The 21230-nt window shown below is 49.4% G+C and overlaps 1 protein-coding gene across 1 annotated transcript in view; it reads right to left on the reverse strand.

Moving 5' to 3' along the window:
• Positions 1–2104: 2104 nt before the first annotated feature.
• nherf1b (NHERF family PDZ scaffold protein 1b) overlaps positions 2105–21230 on the reverse strand; it is an 80700-nt gene continuing 61574 nt past the window's right edge. The window contains exons 2-6 of the mRNA XM_078401217.1: positions 20673–20852; positions 14378–14531; positions 7094–7137; positions 6303–6419; positions 2105–5326 (exon numbers count right to left, since the gene is read on the reverse strand). Of these exons, the coding sequence (XP_078257343.1) occupies positions 5171–5326; positions 6303–6419; positions 7094–7137; positions 14378–14531; positions 20673–20852 (651 nt within the window). The 3' untranslated portion in view covers positions 2105–5170. The remainder of the gene's footprint in view (positions 5327–6302; positions 6420–7093; positions 7138–14377; positions 14532–20672; positions 20853–21230) is intronic.

Consider the following 21230-nt stretch of genomic DNA (forward strand, 5'->3'; position numbering starts at 1 on the left):
GGGTTCTCCTCCCCGAGTTTAATGGACAACCCACTGAGATTTCCAAACCGATTAAGGGATTTGACCAGAGAGAGGGTTACAAACTATCTGCCCAGTGGTGGAGTCTGAAATAAGGAGCAAATTAAAACCAGGGGCTGATGGCAGAACCGGGGCGTGGGATGTCCAAATCTTCTTGCAAAGCAGTGGATCCGTTGGAAGGTGATGCTGATGGACGTTCACGGACTGGGACATCACACGTTGGTTGGCAGCGAGCACTTCATAGCGACCTGCCGTGCCCTTGTTGCCCGCTGCCTGCTGTCCCCACTAGGTGGAGCATGGAGACAGCCTCTAGTTGACTAGAAGTCCTGCTCTGCCGCGCAGCAACCTCGACCACCCTCCCGAGGGTCCCGCACCCTCCCGAGGGTCCTCTCGCCACCAACCCCACCCCAGCACAGGTCCCCTCAACCCTACCCACTCCACTCCAGCACAGGTCCCCTCAACCCTACCCACTCCACCCCAGCACAGGTCAATAGACAATAGATGCAGGAGGAGGCCATTCAGCCCTTCGAGCCAGCACCGCCATTCAATGCGATCATGGCTGATCACTCTCAATCAGTACCCCGTTCCTGCCTTCTCCCCATACCCCCTCACTCCGCTATCCTTAAGAGCTCTATCCAGCTCTCTCTTGAAAGCATCCAACGAACTGGCCTCCACTGCCTTCTGAGGCAGAGAATTCCACACCTTCACCACTCTCCGACTGAAAAAGTTCCTCCTCATCTCCGTTCTAAATGGCCTCATCTCCGTTCTAAATGGTCCCCTCAACCCTACCCACTCCACCCCAGGTCCCCTCAACCCTACCCACTCCACCCCATCACAAGTCCCCTTAACCCTACCCACTCCACCCCAGGTCCCCTCAACCCTACCCACTCCACCCCAGGTCCCCTCAACCCTACCCACTCCACCCCATCACAAGTCCCCTTAACCCTACCCACTCCACTCCACCCCAGGTCCCCTCAACCCTACCCACTCCACCCCAGCACAGATCCCCTCAACCCTACCCACTCCACCCTGGCGCGGGTCTCCTCTCGCCCTAACCCCACCCCAACGCTGTTCTCTGGAGAACATGGATAGCTAACGTCCCGGGTCGGGAGCCCTTCCTCAAGCTGTGGGGCTGGTGTTAACCCAGGCCTCGTCTCACCGCCTGACTCATACTTCGGATTCCACCCAATTGTTCTCCGGCTGACCATCAATGGAAGAACATTTTCCCACCCCCTCCTTCCAGCTCGTGTCCTAGACCCAGTCCCTGCTATAACATTCTGCCTGCCTTCTCAGAACCCTCTGCTTCGCTCATCTCTTTAACAACTGCCTCATTAGACTCTTGAGTATTAAGTGGGCTGTGTACATCGATGTCACCCAGACCTTGTTCTTGGTTATGCTGAAGGTGCCTCTGTTGTGAGAGGGTTAGGTAGCACTATTTAGTGGCACAGCTGGTAGATCTGTGGCTTCACTACTTCAGTAATCCGGTTCATTCCTGTCCTGGGTTTCTGTCTGTGTGGAGTTTGCATGTGCTCGCTGTAGCCACTTGGGGTTCTCCCAGGTGCTCTCGTTCTCTCCCACATCCCAAAGAGAAGGACGGCACAGTGGCGCAGCGGTAGAGTTGCTGCCTTACAGCGCCAGAGACCCTTGTTCAACGATGACCACAGGTGCTGTCTGTACGGAGTTTGTACGTGGGCTTTCTCCGGGTTCCTCCCACACTCCAAAGATTTACAGATTTATTAGTTAATTGGCTTCAGTAAATTGTAAATTGTCCCTAGTGTGTCGGATAGATAGTGCTAGTGCACAGATGTGGACTTGATGGCCTGTTTCCACACTGTATCTTTAAAGTCTAGTCAGTGGGAAATAGAAACTGGGGAGAGTTAGTGAGAATGTGTGGAGGATAGAAAATGGGATTATTTTATCAGTGTAAATGGATTGATGTGGACAGCATCTGAGATAGATACAAGGTCCCAGTTCCCAGATCACACTCTGGATCCTAGTCCATGGGCATCCTGTTTAGTCAAATGAAAAACAACAGAGAAAGAGCTGATTCTTAACTTTTATTTCATAAAATTTACATTTACTGATAAAAATATAGTTTCTAAAAATTACAGTTACTGGAATTTGGACACAAATCATTCTGGTCTTCCTCACTCAGACTGAGACAATTAGTCTCCTACCCAGCACACAGAGGGGCGCTTCCTCACCAAGACTGGTGGTGCCTTTCCTTTAGAGGTGGCAGGTTAAAGTGCACCACCCTGGAGGAGCCTCTGCACTCGACTACATCAGACAGGGTCCACTGACGGAAGCCAACATCAGGCAGACAAATACAACCCAACTCAACCAACAGGTGGAACCCACACTTCTCACTCTACCGGTGCTTAAAACAACAATGTACATGTTTTAATTGCAAAAGAAAAGGGGAAATTGCATTATGAGATACATTTGGAAACAGACCAGGGTGACTCAGGTTTGTAACCTGACCTCCATCCCAGGGCGAGTGAAATTTTCACAGGATTAGCTCGCGATATTCAAATGTGTAAAGGTTGCGGTGCTTGTGGTAAACTGTGAATCTAGGGAGCAGATCGCCGGTGGTGGAAATGTTTCAGGCACCTGCCTGAGAGGCACATGGAGGAAGGGTGGATTTTTGACAGTGGACAAGGCCTCTCAGGCCACTGTTGAGACTGAGCTTCCCAGCGCGAGGACTGGGCTCCTTCGGTACACCCCCAAACACCGGTTCAATGTTTACATCTGCCTGGCAGAGTTCCAGACTACTCTGGGTGACAAAACTCTCGTCACCAGCCCTCTGATCCTTCCATCAATTCCAAGTCTCCAGCCCTTCTCCGAGCCCTCTGTCCGCCCCTCCCATGTATCTCCACCCTCCTGTCCATGCAGATCTCAACAAACCCCGTCATTAAACCACTGGAGGCAGGTCATGGCGGCAGTCTACTGGGTTCCACCCATCCCTCCAAGAGCCTCCATTGCCTCTTCAGGACTAAGTGTTTTAGCTTTACATTGACCTTCTGAAAACTCTTCTCAAGCCCAGTGGGAGAGGATGAATACAACTCCTACCCAATCATTGGCATCGTCATCTCATTCAGCACCTCCTAAACGATGTCCCTTCTTCTACTCAACTAAATTAACTACAAATCGTAAACTCCTTTTGACATAGTGTGCCCAGATCGCAAGTTCGCAGATTTTAAAGTTTATTAAGCTTTTTAGATCCTAACTTATTCGTGGCCAATAGAAGTAAATTATAAACGCCAGAGGTGACAGTAAATTGCAGGCAGCTCCAGATCCCACTGCTCAGCAGGAGCTGTGAACATTCAGTTCAGGAGCAGCAGGAGATGGAGCATTGTGTGCAGGGTGGAAGGGGTTAACACAATACTGAACATATAAACCCAGCGAACAAGGACTCCCTTTATACCCTGTCATCAAAAGGATGCCCTGTTGGTTGTACAAACCAGCCAGAGACAAGATTCATTTAGAGGAAAGGGATGGAGACATTGTTAATTGGACAAATGTTATCAGCTCCTTCATCTTTGCCCAGCTAGTTAATTGGACCAAATGGCACATTTCAGTGATAAAAGATCAGAATAAAGCCCTCTCTCTTCAGACACGCACGGTCCAGCAGTTTTAGAATGGGGAAGTGCCAAAGAGGCTGTTTATACTCCACACTAAAGACAAGTCTCTTTCATGATCGCAAAGAGTGCACTCTGCCACTGGCTAGCCTTTGGAAGGGAGATTTGAAGTGACCCAATTAAAGTTGCAGGATTCAAAGCAAATATGAATTGTTCACCATGAGGAATGCGTATATGAGTGTGGGGGGTGGAGTGAGAGCGGGAGTGCAAGAGTGAGATGTTTAAAATGAAGTCCCCTCGGAAATGAGATGTAGAAAAATACTATTCAAGGTGGAGGAGCAGAGGGACCACAGGAGAGGTGGTGAGAGGTGGAGGCGTGAGAGGTGGTGGCGAGAGAGGTGGTGGCGAGAGAGGTGGTGGCGAGAGAGGTGGTGGCGTGAGAGGTGGAGGCGTGAGAGGTGGTGGCGAGAGAGGTGGTGGCGCGAGAGGTGATGTTAGTGGGCTGAAGGACCGGCATCCAAGGGCTTGGAGAGACTTGCGCTTCTTGAAATGTGTGAGAGCTAACAGCTCGTACAAAGACCCAGGGGCTGTAGTGATATGCAATCTCCGGAGTTAACACACAGAGAGAGCTGTCTCCTGACTGGTGGGTTGAGGCAGTGTTGGCACTGTTTGCTACTGGTGGACAGTTGCAATCCAATGGCAGCACGGTGCTTCGGCGAGGGGTGACCAGAATCATATAGTTGAATGGTCCAACATCCATCACCTTTCATTGAAATCTAGACCACCAACAGAACTAAACAGGCTCTTTACTAAAGAATCCAGTTCATTATTGCTGTGCACAGATTAGGTTAGATTCTCAGCTCATGCAACCAATCCTCAACAGGCAGCAGGAAGATCTACCAAAGGGAGGGAGAAAACAAGATACGGTCCCCAAAACCCAAAGAAGAGCCTAATTGCTAATAGCCCTACAGTGCTGACCCCACCCTAGCAAACACTGTGCCCCACTGTACCCCTCAGCCTCACTGCCCCAGCCCTGACACAACACTGGGCTGCCCGGAACTGACAGCGAGTCGTCCCCAGACCAAGTGAACTGACATCCACTGACGAGACTGACACACACCCCCCAAGGGGAGACTGACGCACACCCCCACGGGGAGACTGACAACACACCCCCACGGGGAGACTGACACACACACCCATGGGGAGACTGACACACCCCCCCCACGGGGAGACTGACACACACACCCACGGGGAGACTGACACACACACCCACGGGGAGATGTCAGTCCTGGGCACACTGTCCCAGGGTAAGGGGGGGGGGGGGGTCCACAGACACTAACCCAGCTGACAGCAGCCGGGGACCACGGTGGGCCGGGCCTGGGTTTGGCCCGAGGGAGGCGGGGGTTTGATGAACCCGGGAGATGGTGAGTGGTTGGGGTGGGCTCACCGATCAGCTCTCTTGGAATGCACTGAGTTAAGATTAGCTGGGTTTGGGAAAACAAATTACCAGACAGATTACATTTTTGTGAAGTGACCGCGGCGCGCGGGCAGAGGAGAGTGCCCGGCGGGCGGCTCTACAAGTTGCTGAAGAGCTCGTTCTTCCTGCTCCAGTCCATCTGCGGCGCCCGCTTGCTCAGCCGCTTCGAGCGCACCTTCTCCTTCGCCGCTGCCGCCGACTTACTGAGGTCCAGGCCCAGCTCGCTTAACTTGGTCTCGACATCATGGGGGGGCTGTCAAACACAAAGCAGAGTCAGTCTCCCCCTCACCTGCCTGGCCAGGGCTGAGGGAGGGGACCTCATCTCCACACGCGGGGAGGGGGGGGGAGGATTCCTTCTTCACACTCAAACAGACCGCCATTAACGACCCATGGCCCTGATGGAGGAAACATGGCAGCCGATCCACGCACAGCAAGATCAAACAACAGCACTGAGATAATGACCAAAATATCTACCTCAGCAATGTTAGCCGAGTGATAAATATTGGCCAGACGCTGCCGCTCTCTCAGTAACTGGGTGGCAGAGTGGTGCAGCCGGTACAGCTGCCGCTCTCTCAGTAACTGGGTGGCACGGTGGTGCAGCCGGAACAGCTGCAGCTTCTCAGTGTCAGACACCCAGGCTTGATTCTGATCTTGGGTGCCGTCTGTATGGCGTTTGCATGTTCTCCCTGTGACCGGGGTCAGGTGGGCTTCCTCTGGGTGCTCTGGTGTTCTCCCACAACTCAAAGATGCGAGAGTTTGCAGGTTAATTGTTAGCTGTAAAATTATTCCGAATGTGTAGGGAGTGGATGAGAATGTGGAGTAACATGGAATTACGAAGTACTGGGTGGGCCAAAAGGTTTGTTTCCATGCTGTATCTGTAAACTAAACTAAGCTATGGCAGGGGAGAGTTTGTTCCATCTTCGAGGGCAGCCCAGCTTTGGTTTAATGACCCAGCTGATAGAGGCACGGCCGACTGCAGGTATGCACAGCAATCCTCCTGCACCAAAGTGCTCTTGCATGTGGCAGGTTCCACAGAGAAGTCAGGAGTCCCAGCCCAGCATGTGTTTCTTAACTGGGACTCGGGAAGATTTACCCAGCAAAGGGCAGACCACGATGACAGGGGTCCTAGTTCAGTAGCCCAGGGGCACAGGACCCTGCTGGAGGCAGATCGGTACCACTGAAGACCCTGTGACTCGTGACGTAGAGCCAGAAGTAAACGTGACACCTACCTCCTCCATGTGGCTGGCGGCATCCCTGGCTGGAGTGGTTGGGGTGGAGGGTGAAGAGGAAGAGTTGGAAGACGGCGCTGACGTGGGAGTGACTGGTGCCGACACATTGCCGTTGGCCTGCGAGACGGGACAAAACATTGGAGAATCATCAGCGCAATTCCCAGGGAGCAGCAATAATGGGACGGCGTGAGGGTGGGTAGTGTTGTCGATGGCGAGGAAGGTCGTCTACAGTCAAAGCAAAGAGGTGGGAAGCTGGGCAGACCATTGACAGATGGAATTTAACCCCGACAAGTGCACGGCAATGCACATTGGGAAGTCGTGTACAGTAACTGGGAGGAACAAAGGATGGACGGAGGGACAAAGGGTAGACAGTGGCAGAGCCATCCTCAGGGAGAGGGAGCAGAGTGTGGAGAGCAGAGGGTGCCCTTCCCTGGAGTGGAGGGTCGGAGGCCTGTGCTGACCCCGGGATGGGGAAGCAGGGGGCGGGGGAGAGAAACCAGGGGGTGGGGAATGGGCAGTGCCGACCCCCGGATGGAGAGCAGATGGTGCTGACCCAGACAGGCACTGTTCTTCTGTACTGATGTCGTGACTCGGGTGGAGTGGAGGCAGTGTCGGTGAGGACTTTAATAGAGCAGAGGACAGCCAGATTAGGCAGAGAAAAGGCAGATGGAATTACATAGCAGCCGAGTGACTGGGTCTCAGCAAGGGGACACAACGGGGGATAAAGGAGGTGAATCCGGACTTCACTGCGATCTTAACCCCACCAAGTGTAAATAAGAAGTAGGTTCTACCTTCTGGTCGGCCTCCCCATTCACAATCGGCTGGGGAAGAGGTCCTGCAAAACACAACAAAGCAACACTTAATATTCTGCTCATTTCCAGCAAAGTTACTCATCTCAGAGGTTACTGGACACACACAATAGTCCCAAGCACAACCTTAGTCACTGAATACACGACAGTCCCAAACACAACCCTAGTCACCGAATACACACGACAGTCCCAAACACAACCCTAGTCACTGAACACACGACAGTCCCAAACACAACCCTAGTCACCGAATACACACGACAGTCCCAAACACAACCCTAGTCACCAATACACGACAGTCCCAAACACAACCAAAGTCATTGAACACACGACAGTCCCAAACACAAACACTAGTCACTGACACACACAGTCACAGACACACTGTCGGTGAACACCACTACAGTCCTGCAGGTGAATCTTGTCACTGAATCTACCACAATCTCAGTTTGTTAACCCTTGTGTTGGCCATGGATCCGTGCTGGTAGGTGAGAATGGACAGGGCAGCTCAGCACAGTCCCAGGGGTTAAACAGCCTCCATCGCTGCAGTAAATCGTCTGGTTCTAGCCCGTCCGCATGACTGCTGCTAGACCGTGCCGCCCCCATACGGGCCATTTCTCCACCCTATTCTCATGCTGATCTATGTGCCTTGTGAGCCTTCGTCACTATCCACAACTCCACCAATTTTGAGGTTGTCTGCAAACTTACTGACCTTGGGCACCTAGGCACCGGCAGCAAAGCCCAATATTTAATGGCCATCCAAAAATGCCCTTGGAAAGGTGGTGAGCTGCCTTCTTGACCCATTCACATTTGAGGTGCTCCACAGTGTTCCAAAATTTAGATCCAGTTATGATGAGGAGCCAGCGATGTCTTTCTAAGTCAGAGTGGACTGGAAGGTTGAGAGGATCCTGATGATGATGGTGGTGGTGCTACTGTGAACCTACTGTCCTTGTCCTTTCTTGGTGGTCACAGCTTTGGGAGGTGCTGTCAGAGGAGCCTGAATGAGAACTGCAGTGCATTTTGTACATGGTGCACATTGCCATCTCTGTGCACCCACGGGGGGGGGGGGGGAGGAGGGGGGTTTAGGCTGGAGGATTATGTACTAATTCAAGTGGGTGCTTTCTTTGGGATGGTTTGGAACTTGGAGAGTTGAAGCTTCATCCATCACACTCCTCACTTGCACCTCGTAGCTGAGGTGTCAGTCGATGAGCGGCTCACTGCAGGATACCCAAACTAAGGCTGCTCTTGTAGCCACAGTATTTACGTAGCTGGTCCCCTTGAGTTCCTGATCAATGTTGACCCCCATCAGCATGCTGCTGGTGAGGTACTGGCATGTGGGCGTACCACTGCAATGTCACGGGTGGTGGACTCTCTCTTGTCTGAGCTGCTCAGCCTATCCCGGAACATTGTTGCTGCTGCAGCCATGCTCTGCTCCGCTCCATTTGAAGGGCAGTCAATAAAGGAACTGAACATTGTGCAATTGTCAGGGGAACTCCCCACAGCCGACATAATGACGGAAGTCAAATTACAACAGTGACAATACTTCTGCGGCATTTATTTGTGCGTGCGATCTCCCATAATGGACCAAACTGCTCCCAAGATACAAACCCTTTCTCAGCTCAGCCCCTCAATCTTTCCACCCTCACACTCATTTCTAACATCATCACAGAGAGACAGAGAGACAATGAATATCTTGTGGATTTGAGAGTCAGGTTAAAGCGCGGTGGAGATGGGAGCTTGTTTGAGGTGAAATTAATGGCCGTCCACACTTGTCTGTTTATTGCATGCAATAATTTCAGGCATGCTTGCTACAAATATGTTGATTTAATATTTGTCTGATAAATGTTCCCTCTCACCATGTAACTCAGCATCAGGGCACTGCAGTCCAACAACCATAAACCCCAGCGGTATGAACTGACTTCTCTAACTTCAAGTACCATCCCCAACTACATTTTATCTCTGTACCGCCCACTCTCCTGACATCAGTCTGAAGAAGCATCTCGACCTGAAATGTTACCCATTCCTCTCCAGAGATGATGCCTGTCCCGCTGAGTTACTCCAGCATTGTATGTCTATCTTCTTCACCATAAATCAGTGCCAGGTGGGAGTCCATCAGGCAGAGCTAGTTGAGGTGCAGGAGACCAAAGCCAGCTGCTGCTGGCGATTGTCCCAAAATCAGAGGCCAGAATGGCTGAGACACAACTTGCCACACTGCTGTGTCTTTGCAAGAGACCAATGAGCGAGAGAGGGGGGTAGTGGGGAAGACTATGCTGACACTTCCTGCCACACGAGCTCAGACTTGAAGTGCCTCAAGGTCTGAGCTTACATCACCACCATAAACGAGGCTAGTTCACCACATCTTACCACACACTGCTCTCCTCTCCGATACAAACATGTGTTAACCTTCCTTCCTCCTGAAATAAGTTTTCTCCATTTGCTCATTACCCATTTCTCTATCGCGCTGGCCATGTCTCAGGGAAGCCATTCTTGATGATTTCCACCAGGATGACCGGTGTGAAACAAAGCAGCATAGTCAATGCCGGTCACGACTATCAGTCCTGACCTGTTACAACCGACCCCAAGGGGCTGCAAGGGTTTGTGGAAGGACAACGTTCTGATCTTGATCCATAAATGGGCTGCTGCCAGACGACAAAGTACCCCCCAAAAAAACCCTACTGCCTGGCTGCCTTTCATCAATCAAGAGCTGAGCGGCAGAAAGAAAAGAGTGGGAATAAAGGGGGACTTTTCTGGTTGGCTACCAATGACTAGTTGTGTTCCACAGGGGTCTGCTACTGTTAACATTATATGCCAGGATGTGCTTGCTTTGAAAAGGGTCCAGAGGAGGTTTACGAGAATGATCCCGGGGATTATTGGGTTTAAGTACGAGCAGCGTTTGAAGGCTCTGGGCCTGTACACCCTGGAGTTTAGAAGGATGAGGGGGATCTCATTGAAACCGATCAGATAATGAAAGGCCTAGATAGAGTGGACGTGGAAAGGATGTTTCCAGTAATGGGAGAGGGCGCAGCATCGGCTAAAAGGACATAATGGAGATAAGGAAGGAATTTCTTTCGCCAGAGTGTGGTGAATCTGTGGGATTCATTGCCACACACACGTCAAGTCACTGAATATTTTAAAAGCAGAAATTGATAAATTCTTGATTAGCAGGGATGACAAAGGTTATGGGGGAAAAGGCAGGAAAATAGGATTGAGAGGGAAATATAGATCAGCCATAATTGAATGTCGGAGTGGTCTTGATGTGCTGAATGGCCTAATTCTGTTCCTCTGTCTTATGAGCAGACCTCACACAAACCCATTTAATTTCCAAACAAGATACCTCCTCAGGTTCTTTTTCCTTCCCCCCACTTCAATGAACCCATTGTGAGCGTCTCACAATTACATCTTCATGATCCAGGTGTAGGCTAGTTTCCCATCACCTCCTGAAGTGCTGGAGTAACAGCAGGTGGAGTAATCGTGGATAGAGTAGGAAACCAGCAACAGACTCTACTTCCAGCCACTTATTCACCTGCCCAGCTAGTCCTTCTACACCAACCAGTGCACGGTACTATTACTATGTCACTTTCTTTCCAAGGCTAAGAGTCTCATCCTTTTTTGTGTTACTGGTTCCAATTGGCACTGACAACTGGGTAAGAGGCTGCTGAGAACCAGGACAGGTGGAGAAAGACCCTCCAGGCAGATATGCACCACATCAGCATGTGGTTCAAGACCCTGAAGGCCAGGCGCACCATCATCTCCCGCAGATGGATGGTCAACTAGGTTCCAATAAACTCATTCCAACCTGCCCGGACTACTGCAATCAAGAAACTCGAGGGTTGGATAACAATCACCACCTTCTCTCCCATACAACAATCCGTCCCATTAGGATGTGGCGGTTTCAGCAACCCCACCTTGCCCCTCCCTTGGTAAACACCCTCGGGACAGGAGCAGAGCAAATATTAGTCAAATTTACTGATTACTGATGACACCAAGTACAGGCATGGAACGAGTGCAAGGGGTGAGCAATTAGTCGCAGTGAAATTAGTTTGGGATTTATACTGGGCTGTGGGGAGAGAGCTGGACAGTGGGATTCATTTGAGGATTGAAACAAGGTTGTTGTGAGAGTGCAGGGCAGTGGAATTATTTGGGAATTGACGTGGAGGGATTAAATTAACTTCTTAAAAGGACACAAAGTGCTGGAGTATACTCGGCCGATTAAGGGTCTCAACCTGAAACATTATCGAAACATAGTGATGCTGCCTGACCCACTGAGTTACTCTAGCACTTTGTGTCCTTTTGTGTATTAACCAGTATCTACTGTTCTTTGTTTCTAACTCTACCTCTTAGGCAGATTAAGTCAACTTCACTTCCAAGGCTGTTGAGTGGCACAAAGGAGCTGGTATTAGTATGTGGAAGAACTGTTTGCAATGTATCAGTCAATTATTGCGAATGTACTTTCAAATACTGTCTCCACCTTTCTTTAAACTGGGAACAATAGATAGAAACTCCAGGTTTATTAATTCAGCAAGGAGGAAGTAAAAAGCCGCAACAAAATGGTGCTGATTTTTAAAGGGGAAAGATTAAGGAAAGAATAAATGCCGTAAATTTTGAGATCATTAGTAGGACAGTGTAATCGGTCTCTATCCCAATACGGCAATGAAGAGGAGGAATAATAACAACAACTGGAAGCAGAGTGTGTTTTCTGCTCTCACTGTGAGATACAATACCTGCTAACATTTGCCACCTAGTCTCGTGTGATCCTGGGACCACATAAATGTAGTAAAAGAGAAGCTAAAATTGCGGGGGAAATTAATCTGCATTTGAGGGTGCAGGTGACACCGAGATTGTTAGTACTGAGACAGCGAGTACAGTGTACACGTCAGATAAAAGCCACACCATGCATCTGCAGAGTTTGCAAAATCTGCTGAGCAGACATGTCGCTGCACCCAGAGCAAGTGCCCGTCTCCTCAGAACTCACTGCACACCGACCGACCGCCTCACTTCTCTGCAGCTGCAGGTCTTTCAGAGTTTTACAGGCCTTCAGGCCTCTCGGGGAGGTAGAGCTGGTCAATGAATCAAAGTGACTGGCTGCTGACCACTGCAGTCACGAGAGTCCTGGTCAAAATTCATCCAAAAAAAACTGCACAACCAAAACTGATTGCAGATCATCACACTGCTATTTTGGGGGGAGGGGCATCTGTAACACGGCTACAACTTTCCTTCAACAGTGTGTACACCGCACAAGTACTTCCTGTTTAGTGCCTTGGGGTCTCCCAAGGTTGTGAATGGCACAATGCAAATCCAAGACTGGTCCTCCTGACATGATAATCTCCATTAAATTCTTGCTGTGGTTAAGCCTGTACATTAATTTCCTTTCTGCATCACAGCATTGCTGACAATAAAACAACACATCAATGGTCACTACACAAGGGACTTTGTGCGGAGAGCAGGAGAGACGGCCACAGGCCTTATGTTTGTAGAATCCAACACCTGCTTGGGTGTGAACCGAGGGGTAACATTTTATGTAGAAGTCAAGTCAAGTTTATTTGTCACATACACATAAATGTGCAGTGAAATGAAAGATAATGTGACTATAAAACTAGCTGCCAGAGGAAGTGGTTGACACTGCGGTATAATAACAGCAGTTAGAAAAACTTTTGGACTACATGGGTAGGATAGATTTAGAGGCAGATAGGTCAAATGCAGGAGAATGAGACTGGGCTTAGATAGGATATCTTGGTTGGCATGAACGTGTTGAGACAAAGGGCCTGTTTCCCTTCTGTATGACTCTTCCCTCCATCCACTCTACCCAGCACATACTCAGTTATCTACCTCCCTCAACAGTTGTGTTCACTGCTCCATGGTATCTCCTCAACCTGAGTACACCGAGCCCAATCTTCTCCCTGCTCCAGCTACCTCGTTGCCACCCAACCACAACCACTGCAGTGGAACATCTTTGGTCTGGTTTACGTGCAGCCTCTACAGCCAATCCCAGAAGTGGCTGCATCATCAAATACAAAACAGAGAGCTGAAGATTTTTCTCAAGACTCTTCAGCTTCCGCTGCCTCCACCCCCAGGGCAAGCAATCAACATCTGACGTGCCAATGCAGAGGGTTTCAAATAGAATGGAATGCAAGAGCACAGAAATGGACTAATCCGGCAATCATTTAGGAGCACTTCCCACAAACACTTGGCTCTCATTTATACATTGACCCATAAAGCAGTTCACAAGTAACATATACATGAAAGCCAAATGTTTTTGGGACCTAAAGCTCTAAATAATTTAAAGTGCAATGTATATCACTCCTATTCATATTTCTCATGGTCTCTCAAACATCAAAGCTTTTGATATCCATTGCCATATCCCTGGACTCTGTCCCATGTGAGATACAAATGGTGCAAGACGGACTTTTTAAACTTTATTTCCAAAAGACAGGAGTGAGCTGTTTTACTTGCAACTTGTAGAGAGAGAGAGAGAGGGGATCGGAGACAGAGGTTCTGAGATTTAGCTAACTAAAGCGGACGACTGGCAATAGACCTCAGTGCTGCAGTGGGGACAGGTGCAGGTCATAGGTCGGGCTGATTCCCTGCAAGAGACCAGGTAAATGGAAAGCCTCTTGAGCAGAATTATTTGGAATAGAGTCCCTGCCTACTCAACCCCTGTAGCTCAGACCTTCTAGTCCTGGCAACATCCTCTTAAATCTTCTCTGTACCCTTAAGGTGCACCCAATGATAATGCCCCGCCTCATCCCATTGCCATGGCAAAGTCCCGCCTCATCCCGTTACCATGGCAGAGCCCCGCCTCATCCTGTTGCCATGGCAAAGCGCTGCCTCATCTCGTTGCCATGGCTATGCCCCGCCTCATCCCGTTGCCATGGCAAAGCGCCGCCTCATCCCGTTGCCATGGCAAAGCTTCGCCTATTCCCGGTGCCATGGTAATGCCCTGCCTCATCCTGTTGCCATGCCATGGCAAAGCCCCGCCTCATCCCGTTGCCATGGCAAAGCCCCGCCTCATCTCGTTGCCATAGCAAATACCCGCCCCCATCTTGTGCCAACCTGTCACTACGGCAATACCCCACCCTATCCTGTTGCCATGGCAAAGCCCACCCCGTCACAGTGGCTATGCCCCTCCCCCACCCTGTCACCGCGGTCATGCCTCACTGAGAATCCTTCCACCCAGTCCCATGTCTCCACCATGGTGATACCCACTCGCCCTTAGCAATGTCTGCACCACCCACCCCAGCACTGTTGCCATGGAGATGCCTGCCCCCACCCTACCTGTCAGGTGGGCAACTGTTGGTGAAATTTTGCACTTCTTGAAAAACTCGTCCGTTTCAGGATCGACGACCAGCAGCAAGGTCTCCATACCGCCGTTCTTAATGGCCGTCACCACGTCAGAGTGCTGCTTCCCATCCACACTTGTCCCGTTCACCTGTAACACACATGCAGGCAGTCAGAGCTGGCAAAGACCAACAGCGAGGTGGACACTGAGCACAACCAACAAACGCAGTGAGAACATACATAGAAGTGACTGCAAAGTGACAGGAACGTGACCCCATTGGGTACAGGTCTGTCATTACATAACACCAGGTTCAGTACCTTTAGTTCCATCGCTACATGATGGGGAGCAAGAGGATACAGTAGTATAGCAGTGGAGTTGCTGTCTTACAGCACCAGAGTATCGGGTTTAATCCTGACAGCTGGTGCTGTCTGGAGTTTGTAGATGTCAATCCTGTGACCAACGTGGGTTTTCTCTGGGTGCTCAGGTATCCTCCAACACTCCAAAGACGCACAGGTTTGTATGTTAATCGGCATCACTAAAATTGTAAATTGTCCCTAGTGTGTAGGATAGTGCTAGTGTATGGGGTTATCACTGATCGGCACAGACTCAGTGGGCCAAAGGGCCTGTTTCCATGCTACATCTCTAAAGTCTAAAGACACTCTATTACACTGTCACTGTGCAACACCAGGGCACGGAATTGACCCATTAAAGGAAGGATGTGGGGGCATTGGAGAGAATTCAAAAGAAGTTTACTAGAAAGCTGCCTGGATTAGAGAACATTGGCTATCAGGAAAGGTTGGACAAACTTGAATTGTTTTCTCTGGAGCATCAGAGGCTGAGGGGGGGACCCGAGAGGAGTTAATAAAATGATGAGATGCGTAGATAAGGCAGACAGGCAAAACCTTTTTTCCCCCACGGCAGAAATGTCAGACTGGAGGGCAAAGCTTTAAGATGGGAGGGGCCGAGTTCAAACAAGATTTGAGGGGCCACATTTTTTTTTTTAAAACAGAATGGTGGGTGCCTGGAATGCACTTCCAGAGGCGGTGGTGGCAAATACAACAGGGGCATTTCAAGCACTTATAGATAGGCACATGGATATGCAGGGAATGGAAGGGTAAAAAGCACATGCAGGCAGAAGAGATTAGTTTAACTCGGCATCATGTTTTGCACAGACATTGAAGGTTGAAGGAAAAAAAACTGCAGATGCTGCTTTAAATCGAAGGTAGACATAAAATGTTGGAGTAACTCAGCGGATCAGGCAGCATCTCGGGAGAGATGGAATGGGTGACGTTTCGGGTCGAGACATTTCGGGACTGAAGAAGGGTCTCAACCCGAAACGTTACCCATTCCTTCTCTCCCGAGATGCCTGACCCGCTGAGTTACTCCAGCATTTTGTGTCTACCTTTGAAGGTTGAAGGGACTGTTACTCACAATATCACGGGATACAGGAGTGTCACTGCATGTGTTGTACTGCGGATGGGGTATGCGTTCGGCAGTGCGTACCTCAGCTACAGTGTATGGAGGGTAGTCACTAGTAGTAGCTTGCAATTTGAGGTTAAATAGCCACATCCGACTAGTTGGCAGAGTGACAGAGTGTCCTCAGGCCCAGGGAAGGCAGTCCTTTGGTGGCACTGCTCCCACGACGGAGCCATCCAATTCATCTGTCACTATCCAGCAACAAGTGCCAGCGTGGTTTACCAGCCAGGTAATCCTTCCTCTAGAGCTGTTACTCACAAACTCTCTGAATGAATGAACCTGGGAGGAAGTGGCAGTGCCAGCACAGACAGTAGTGTTGTTCTCTCCCTCAGGGAGTTTCACACAACATTCAAATCACACCACACTACAAAGCAGTGTCTATCTTAGCAGCATAACACCAACGTAGGAATCAGTAAAACCATTCATATGGAGCTTCTCAGTCATATGGGCACCGACAGGAGACTCGATACACTGAGCTCATCAGATGGCATCTGTGAACAAGTCTGATCGTTGAGCGTCCAGCATGATGAGAAGGCAAAAAAAAAAAGCTGGAGTGCATTTACTGTGTGCAACACAGTTTCAAATAGGAAATGATTACATGGCAGAAGCAATGAGGCCTAAAGAGAACTCAAAGATGTTCACAAATAGAAAGTGGTTGCATTCCTCATCATCACCCTCACTGGCACTGAAGTGACTTAATGGGAAGGGATTTGAAACTGGCTCAAGATACAAGTTATGCAAATCCTGTTGTGAAACATTCTCACAACTTCACAGGTGTGTGTAAATATTACACTTGCAGTGATTGCCTGTCGAATTTCATGTAACACTGCGGTCGGTGTTTTCCAATACCCTTGCACAAGTTGAGGGGTCCAGATGCACTCTTGGACCTGATGCAACAATCAGCTCACAACACCTGGATATCCCCCCCCCCTTTTGAAAGGACATTAAACAAGAGCCTCACAAAGAACCCTTAGAACGATATCACGAGCGGGAACATCCCTGGGAGGTGCCTCTTAGTGAAGGCAGTTACTAATGGTGAAAATTATCCTTAGTTTCACTGTGGCTGCATGGACTTTGGCTGTCTGAGGAAAAGTATGTTTCAAGATCAGGATGCCAACCCCAGCACAAGACAGTGTTGCAGACAGTGAATAAAGTTATCAAGAACGACAGTGGAATCCTGATCAACTGGGTAAGTGGGCTGAGGAATGGCAAATAGAGTTTAATTTGGACCGTGCGACGCATTGCATATTGGGAAGACAAAACAGGGCAGGACCTTCACAGTGAACGGTAGGCCCCTGGGGTGTGTTAGAGAGCAGAGTGCATAATTCCCTGAGAGTGGCGTCACAGTATGACACGGTGATAAAGGCGCCTGTTACTTACTGTCCTTCATCAGTCAGCATCGAGTATGCAAGTTGTGATATTATGTTGCAGATGTACAAGAATGTGATGAGGCCACACTTGAAGAATTGTGTTCAGTTTTGATCACCATGTTACAGGAAATAAGATGGATGTCGTCAGGCCATGAGGGCCTAAGCTACAGGGAGAGTTTGGGTATGCTTGGACTTTATTCCCTGGGGCATAGAAGACTGAGGGGTGATCTTATTGAGGTGTATAAAATCATGAGGGGTATGGATAGGGGTGAATGCACGCTGTTTTTTTCCCATTAAGGTTGGGATATCAAGAACTACAGGACATAGAGCTAAGGTGAGGGGAAAGTTTTAACTGAAATTTGAGTAATTTGCATACAGAGGGTAGTATGTATGAGGAACAAGGTGCCAGGTGATGGTTGAGAGAGGTACAATAATATCTTTTATAAAACAATTAGACATATGTGGATAGGAAAGTTTGAGAGGTGGATATGGATCAAATGTGGGTAAATGGGACTAGCTTAGATGGGTACTTGGTCATCGTGGATAAGGGCCTGTTTCCGTGCTGTATTACTCTATGGTTCTCAGTGACTTTCACTTAACCATGCATAATTAAACTGCGACTCGTTAAATGCTTATTTCTGTGCAGCAATCTGCCAGACTGACTGGCCGCCAAACTATTACTTTCATCTTTCATAAACAATTATCCTTTTGCAGCAACCTTCATCTTTGGGCACCGGGCCTGCACTTAAAAGCACTGGGAAATGATCATCAGGACCTGCTCCACTAGCTGGGATGAGCCTGACATCCATTTAATCCAGGGCCAACCATGCATCCACTTTAAAGAAGCCAGAGGCCTAGCCAGGTTATCATCTCCAGCATGGTCCATCTTTCCTCCCCAGTGTCAGTCTCTGCACATTATGCACCTTTCCCATGAAGGCAGACACTGCGGACTAAACACATCTCACCACACCTGCACTCTCAGGCTGTAGACCGGGCCTCTGCCTGTTAATACCTTTTCAGGCACACACTTAGCCTGAACTAAAAAGAGAAAATGCTGGAAGCACCCAGCAGATCAGGCTGCGTCTGTGGCCTGTGTTTCCAGCATTTTTTTGTATTTATTTTAGATTTGGATTTTTACGCACGTCATCTTTTAACTTCTTTTGGTAATTTCACAACTGGCAAACTCTCTGCTTCTCCTGACTTCCTGCAGTGCTGAGCTACTGATATTGGTGACAAGAGCTTTTCTCATCTCCATATGACCCCACATTTGATTGTGCCCACCCCCCTTCTCAGCAAGAACTTGTTTGGCTTGTGAGAGTTGTGGGCAGACTGTCCCAGAGAATCTAAAAAGTATTCATGTCATCTGTGGTCTGGTCTATTATGCGGAGAGACTGGAGAGGTGGAGTCTGTTTTCCTTAGAGCAAAGACGGCAAGAGAGGATATAATTGAGGTATATAAAATAATGAGATGTAGAGACAGAACAGACAGTATGGAACTGTTCCCCGTACAAAAGGCAGGGAAAACCAAAGGAGCAACAAGGAACTGCAGTTGCTGGTTTACAAAAAAAAACCTCCAAAGTTCTGGAGTAACTCAGAGGGTCAGACAGCATCTCTGAACGACATGGATAGTGACGTTTCAGGTTGGGATCGATCCTTCTTCAGACAGATTGTAGTGGGGGGAAAGAGCGTGGGAGTGGGACAAAGCCAGGCAAGTGCTTGGTGGATATAGGAGTTTGCTTAGTAGTAGACAAAGGGTAAAGATGAAAAGGGGACAAAAGGCTGTACGTTAAGGAGAAAAATGGAGTGAAATGTGAAGCCAGAAGAAGGGATATTGTTGGGAGGGAATGTAGAGGGCTAGATTTAGGCCAAGGGGCAAGAGGTTTAGGAGGATATGAGGGAGACGGTTTTAACTGGAGAGTGTTGTTGAAGCAGAGTTGCTGACAGCATTTAAGAAGTAGAAGCAAAAAAAATGCAGATGCTGGTTAAACTACAAATGGACACAAAGTGATGAGGCAACTCAGTGGGTCAGGCAGCATCTCTGGAGAGATGATGTTTCAATGCAGGGGTGGCACTGATCAGTGCAGTCGTGGTGTCGGAATGGCCCGTTTCAGTGCTGCATGATATGACCGGGGGAAAACAACTGTGCGAAGTGCTGCATGCAGAAACCTGCTGAAACGTTGCCCAATGCAGCAGAACAGCATGGCCCTCTCTCTGCTTCATGTCACACTGAGAAGTCCAGCGTGTAAATCCCGTATCATTCACACAAAGACACTAATTCATCAGACTCGGGGTCACCTCTTTATTAAGAAGCGTTAGCGGATGTTATGTGTGTTTCAGCCGCATGTGCAATGAAACTAACTTTGCCCACATTACTCTTGTCCATTTGCCAGGCTTTGATAAAAATCTGCATGAAAAGACTTATTTTTTAAAAAGGAGAAAAAAAACTCCAACTCTGCTGACGCAAGGACGTTAAGATAGTGCCTGGAGAGAGAGAGGTGAACACTGGGAAAGTGTAAGCCGATCAGGCAGCATCAAAATGCCTCTGATCATATCCTGTGCCTCGAAGAAAGATCCTTGCACAAGAATTCCAGGAAGAAGGTCTTCAGAAGAGAAATTCCAGAGGCTGGGAATAAAGTATTGTCAGATTATCAGGATGCAATTGCAACACGAGGTATCATCGTCAACTAACACACATAGATTGTGATTAATGCCCTCCCTGGATTACAAACGCTCGAATTACAAACACCCGATACAGAGGAGGGTTTGAGAGTTTGAGGGATGGGGTTGTTGGCTGGAGCATGGCAGCGGGTATTCCCTGCAGAGTGGGAACAGTGCATTTCCGATCCCTTGTCTTCAACCCCCCTGCCTCATACCAGTCCCAACAATTGGGGGTTGGGTTGAGCCCAGTGTGTGGAGTAGACTCATTCGCTGAGGCAGCAACGATGGCTGGAGGCCACTCGACCCGTGCCTGGCCACTCTCCCCTCCCAAATTATCAGAGTACAACCTGGAGACAAAGTCCCGAGTGGTTGTGAGAGGGAGCTGGATTGCCGGCAATACAAGTCAGAGAACACACCACGGAAACAGCAGGGAGATTCAGCACGTTACGCAATGTGTGAACAAGGGGACAGAGAGGAGAGAGGGCAGTGGGGGAAATGTAAGTGGATGGGAGAAATGCAGAACAGAGAGGGGCAAGGCGTGAGAACAAGGAGTGAAGGAAGGGGTAGGGGAGGGGAGTCAGAACAAGGAACAACATTAACAATGGCAGTGGTGGGATGAGGGGAGAGGCAAATGGGACACGGAGAGATGGACTGAAGGACTAGGAATGAGGGAGACAGAATTTGTTGTATCTCAGACCAAGCTCCGCTCTAAATGTCACTCTATTGTCCTCAGCCAATCAAATCAGATTCAGAGAGAAGTCTGAGGAAAAGAAAGTTTGAGCAGGTACCTCGATGATGCGGTCCTGAGGCAGCAGTCCGGAATGTTCCGCCGGAGAGTCGGGGTCCACGGCACGGATGTACTGTCCAGTCTTGGACTTCTCGCTGTGAAGGTTGAAGCCGTAACCCTTGGAGTCCTTTTGCATGCAGCAGAGCCGGGGGCGCAGTTCCTTGGGTGCCTCAGTCGATCCCTGCAATCACAAGACACCCCTTTACTGACGTGGAGAGAGGCCCAGAGAAACCCTCACACCCAACGGCCGACACAGCAACCGCCCAGCGGCTGAAGGGACGGAACCCGAGGAGCAGGGGAATGTAACCATAGCAATCGTGACCTAACCTGAGGGGAGGTGAATGGATCCGTGAACAGCCGTGATCCAACCCACGGACAGAGGGACAAACCAATGAACAGCCGTGATCCAAGGTCCAGTGGACAGGCTCCAAGCTGAAGGCCTTGCCCTCATGTGGCAATGGAAGCTCCAGACCATGATCTCCACCATCACCAGGTGTGATACAAGGTGTCTAACCCAGTCCCTGCAGGCAGAGCCCACACCATCGGCAGGAGACCGAGG

The sequence above is a fragment of the Rhinoraja longicauda genome, chromosome 6 (genome assembly GCF_053455715.1).
Source record: "Rhinoraja longicauda isolate Sanriku21f chromosome 6, sRhiLon1.1, whole genome shotgun sequence".
NCBI classification, from domain to species: Eukaryota; Metazoa; Chordata; class Chondrichthyes; order Rajiformes; family Arhynchobatidae; genus Rhinoraja; species Rhinoraja longicauda.